Genomic DNA, 5,013 nt, shown 5'->3' on the forward strand with positions numbered 1-5,013 from the left:
GGGCAAGTCTTAAATGTTATATTGGACCTTTACTGGGCTCTGGAACCAACATACGAGCCCGATACCAACGTGATCAATCATTAATCTTTTCTTTAAATCCTTAGAATTTCAGTTTAACAATTTCTAATAAAAATTCATTACTCGGTCTAGGGACCTCGGAATTTGATTCCGGGCATACACCCAGGTCCCATATTTTCTTACGGACCCTACGGGACCGTCAAAACATGAATTCGGGTCCGTTTGCTAAAAATGTTGACCAAAGTCAAACTTAGGCTTTTAAGAAAATCTTAAGGGGTCAAATGAGCATTTTTCAACCCAAATCTTCCAAATCGCGAACCAACCGTCCTCGCAGGTCGTAAATTAGTTAAAGCAAGCGTGAGAAGTTTTATTTAAGGGAACATGGTTCTAAAAAGCAAAATGACCAATCAGGTCGTTACATTCTCCACCTCTTAAACTAACGTTCGTCCTCGAACGGACATAGAAAAGTACCTGAGCTGTTGAATAAATGTGGATATCTGCACCGCATGTTCTCCTCGGACTCCCAGGTCGCCTCCTCGACAGGTTGTCCCCTCCACTAGACCCTCACCACAGAAATCCTTTGGACCTCACTTGGCGATTCTGTCTATCAATAATGGCAATTGGCTCCTCCTTATAACCTAAACTCTCATCCAGCTGAATAGTACTGAAGTCCAACACATGGGATAAGTCAGCATGATACCTCCGAAACATCAATACATGGAAAACCAGATGAACTCCCGATAAGCTGGGGGGTAAAGCAAGCTCGTAAGCAACCTCCCCAACTCATCTCAACACCTCAAAGGGGCCAATAAACCTTGGGCTCAACTTGCCCTTCTTCCCGAACCTCTTAATGCCTTTCATTGGCGAGACTTTCAAGAGAACCTTCTCGCCAACCATTAGTGATATATCACGCGCCTTCTGATCCGCGTAGCTCTTCTGTCTGGATTGAGCTGTGTGAAGCCTCTCCTGGATCAACTTTACCTTGTCCAAAGCATCTTGTACAAAATCTATACCGTATAACTTAGCCTCACCAGGCTCAAACTACCCGATAAGAGAACGACACCTTCGACCATATAAAGTCTCAAATGGAGCCATCTCAATATTGACTGATAGCTATTGTTGTAAGAAAACTCTGCCAAAGGCAAGAACTGATCCCACTGCCCTCTAAAGTCAATCACACATGCTCTAAGCATGTCCTCCAAGATCTGGACTGTCCGCTCCGACTGCTCATCGGTCTATGGATGAAATGTTGTGCTAAGCTCCACGCGGGTCCCCAACTCACCCTGAATAGCTCTCTAGAAATGAGAAGTGAACTGAGGTCCTCTATCTGATATGATGGAAATAGGCACATCGTGCAACCGGACTATCTCCCGAATGTAAATCTGAGCCAGTCTGTCCGAAATGTAAGTAGTCACAACCGGTATAAAGTGTGCCGACTTGGTCAACCTATCCACGATGACCCACACTGCATCAAACTTCCGTAGGGTCTGGGGCAAGTCAACTATGAAATCCATAGTAATGCGCTCCCACTTCCACTCTGGTATAGGCATCTGCTGAAGTAGGCCACCCGGCCTCTGGTGCTCGTACTTGACCTACTGGAAATTCAAACACCTTGCCACATACTCCACTATGTCCTTCTTCATTCTCCGCTACCAATAATGCTGCCTCAAGTCTCGATACATCTTCGTAGCACCCGGATGAATGGAATACCGCGAACTGTGTGTCTCCTCTAGTATCCTCTCTCTCATATCATCAATATTAGGAACACATAGGCGACCCTGGAGTCACAAAACACCATCCTCACCGATAGAAACCTCATTGGCACTACCCTGTAGCACCGTCTCTCTAAGAACTGCCAAATGTGGATCATTGAACTACCAGGCCTTGATCGTCCCCAATAATGAAGATTGAGCAACCACACACGCAAGAACTCGGTTGGGCTCTGAAACATCCAACCTCACAAGTCTGTTAGCTAAGGACTGAATATCCAAAGCTAGTGGCCTCTCCTCTGCTGGAATGAATGCCAAGCTATCCATGCTCTTTGTCTTCCTGCTTAAGGCATCCACGACTACATTTGCCTTGCCCGGATGATAAAGAATGGTGATGTCATATTCCTTCAGTAACTCAAGCCATCTGCGCTGCCTCAAATTAAGGTCCCTCTACTTGAACAAATGTTGTAAGCTACGATGATCAATATAAACCTCATATAATACCCCGTACAGATAATGCCTCTATATCGTAAGAGCATGAACAATCACGGCCAACTCCAAATCATGCACATGATAATTCTTCTCATGGATCTTCAGCTGACGTGAAGCATATGCAATAACTCACCCCTCCTACATCAATACACATCCCAATCCAACATGCAAAGCGTCGCAATATACCGTATACATCCCTGAACCGGAAGGCAACGCAAGAACTGGTGTTGTAGTCAAGACTATCTTGAACTTCTGAAAGCTCGCCTCACAATCATCGGACCAATGGAAGGGAGCACCCTTCTGGGTCAATCTAGTCAGAGGTGATGCAATAGATGAAAAGCCCTGCACGAATCGTCTGTAATAACCTGCTAACCCCAGGAAACTCTTGATCTCGGTCACCGAAGTAGGACGTGGCCAACTCTGAACTACCTCAATCTTCTTGGGGTCCACCTTAATACCCTCTCCTGACACAATATGCCCCAAGAATGCCACTGACTCTAGCCAGAATTCACACTTGGAGAACTTAGCATATAGCTTCTGCTCTCGTAACGTCTGAAGCACTACCCTCAAATGTTGCTCGGGCTCCCCCAGGCTACCTGAGTATATCAAGATGTCGTTAATGAAGACGAAGACAAATGAATCAATATAAGGCCTGAATACCCTATTCAACAAGTCCATGAATGTTTCTGGGGCATTAGTTAAGCCAAAGGAAATCACTAGGAACTCATAATGGCCATATCTAATCCGAAATGCAATCTTCGGAACATTCGAGTCCCGAATTTTCAGTTGATGATACCCTGACCTCAAGTTGATCTTGGAGAACACCCTAGCATCCTACAACTGGTCAAACAAATCATCGATACAAGGTAACAAATACTTGTTCTTAATGGTGACTTTGTTCAACTGGCGGTAATCGATGCACATCCACATAGTCCCATCTTTCTTCTTCACAAATAACATTGGTGCACCCCAAGGCAATACACTGTGTCTAACAAACCCCTTTGCTAACAACTCCTCAAGTTGCTCCTTCAACTCCTTTGGAGCCACATAGTGTGGTGGGATAGATACAGGCTGGGTGCCTGGAGCCAAATCAATACAGAAATCAATATCATGATCTGGTGGCATGCCAGGAAGATCAGAAGTAAACACATCGGTGAACTCTTGAGCTACTGGAACTGAATTAATCATCAGAGACTCTGCAGTGGTGTCCGAACATAAGCTAGATAATCCAAACACCCCTTCTCGACCATATACCGAGCCCTCAGGAAAGAGATAACCCGACTAGATGTATCAACTGTGGAACCCTTCCACTCCAACCTCGGCAACCCTGACATTGCTAATGAAACAGTCTTGGCATGACAATCTAGGAGGGTGTGATATAGAGATAACCAATCCATGCCCAGGATGACCTCAAAATTGATCATATCAAGCAACAGGAGATCCGCTCTAGTCTCGAAACCACAGAATATGACCACGCAGGACCGGTAGATCCGATCCACAACCACAGAATTGCCTACAGGAGTGGACACATGAACAGGAATGCCCAAAGGCTTAGGAGAAATAACTAGGAAACGAGCAAACAGAGATGATACATATGAATAAGTAGACCCTGGATCAAATAATACCGAAGCATCTCTACCGCCGATGGAAATAATACATGTGATGATGGCATCTGAGGTTAATGCATCTGGCCTAGCGGGAAGGGCGTAGAATCTAGCTAGAACGCTGGTTGGCTGGCCTCCACCTGACTGAGCAGTAGTTGACTGACCTCTCCCTGCCTGGCCTCCACCTCTAGGGCAGCCTCTACCCATCTGTCCCTCGCCTTTGGGAGGCTGGGCAACTAGTGCTGGAATCATAGGCTGCTGACCCTGCTGTACTACTTTGCCCCAAAGTCTGGGGCAGGTCCTCTTCATGTGACCCAGATCTCCACACTCGTAGCACCCTCTAGGCACCATAGCTTGTTGCCCTGAAGTCTGAGCCTGCTGGCCTGAATACCCACTAGAAGAACCCTAAATGGCTGGTGGGCGATATGATCTCTCTGGCATGGCACTAAAGTGAGCACTGGAAGAACCCTGATAACTAGAATACCCGTCGGAGGAACCCTGAATAGTTGGTGGGCGGTAAGAACTCTCCAGCATCGCACTAAAATAAGGTCTCACTAGAGCACCTCGGGGAGGTGGTGGTGGTGCTGAATATGGGGGTCTGCTGGGCTGACCCCTCCCGAAGTGACCTCTACCCCTAGCTAGGGCACCTCTAATCTCTCTCGAAAACAAGCCCTCTTGTAATGCTGAATCTGCTCTCTACCCCTCTGGCGATATCCCTCAATCCTTCGAGCAATCTCTACCATTAGCTGATACTCAGTACCCATCTCCACCTCTCAGGCCATGCTAGCTCGAATAACGGGGTGCAACCCCGCAACAAATATCCGCACTCTCTCTACATCGGTGGGAAGTATCATGAGTACATGGTGAGACAACGCAGAAAACCTCGCTTCATAATCGGTCAAAGACATCTAACCCTGCTCAAGATGCTCAAAATAATATCGCAACTCTTCCCTCTTAGAGAGTGGAATATACCTATCCAAGAATAACTGTGTGAACTAACCCCAAGTGAGGGGAGGGGAACCTGCTGGCCTGCCAAGAATATAAGACTGCCACCATCTACGGGCCCTGCCCTATAGCTGAAAAGTAGTGAAGTCAACTCCATGCGACTCCAATATACTCATGTTGTGTAGTCTATCTTTGCACATGTGTATGAAGTCCTGGCATCCTCATGATGCTCACCCCCGAAGATA

At 46.6% G+C, this 5,013-nt stretch overlaps 1 protein-coding gene across 1 annotated transcript; it reads right to left on the bottom strand.

Annotated features, from left to right (window-relative positions):
• Window positions 1–3,406: 3,406 nt before the first annotated feature.
• On the bottom strand, window positions 3,407–4,174 carry LOC138882882 (uncharacterized). Its single transcript, XM_070163519.1, has one exon. The coding sequence runs from the start codon at window positions 4,172–4,174 to the stop codon at window positions 3,407–3,409; it is 768 nt and encodes a 255-aa protein (XP_070019620.1).
• Between the last annotated feature and the right edge of the window lie 839 nt (window positions 4,175–5,013).

Source organism: Nicotiana sylvestris, chromosome 12 (genome assembly GCF_000393655.2).
Source record: "Nicotiana sylvestris chromosome 12, ASM39365v2, whole genome shotgun sequence".
In the NCBI taxonomy this organism is placed as follows: domain Eukaryota; kingdom Viridiplantae; phylum Streptophyta; class Magnoliopsida; order Solanales; family Solanaceae; genus Nicotiana; species Nicotiana sylvestris.

What these genes read in the sequence shown, in the direction of transcription:
- LOC138882882 (XM_070163519.1), bottom strand. Translation starts at nt 4,174, where the DNA reads ATGGTGCCTAGAGGGTGCTACGAGTGTGGAGATCTGGGTCACATGAAG.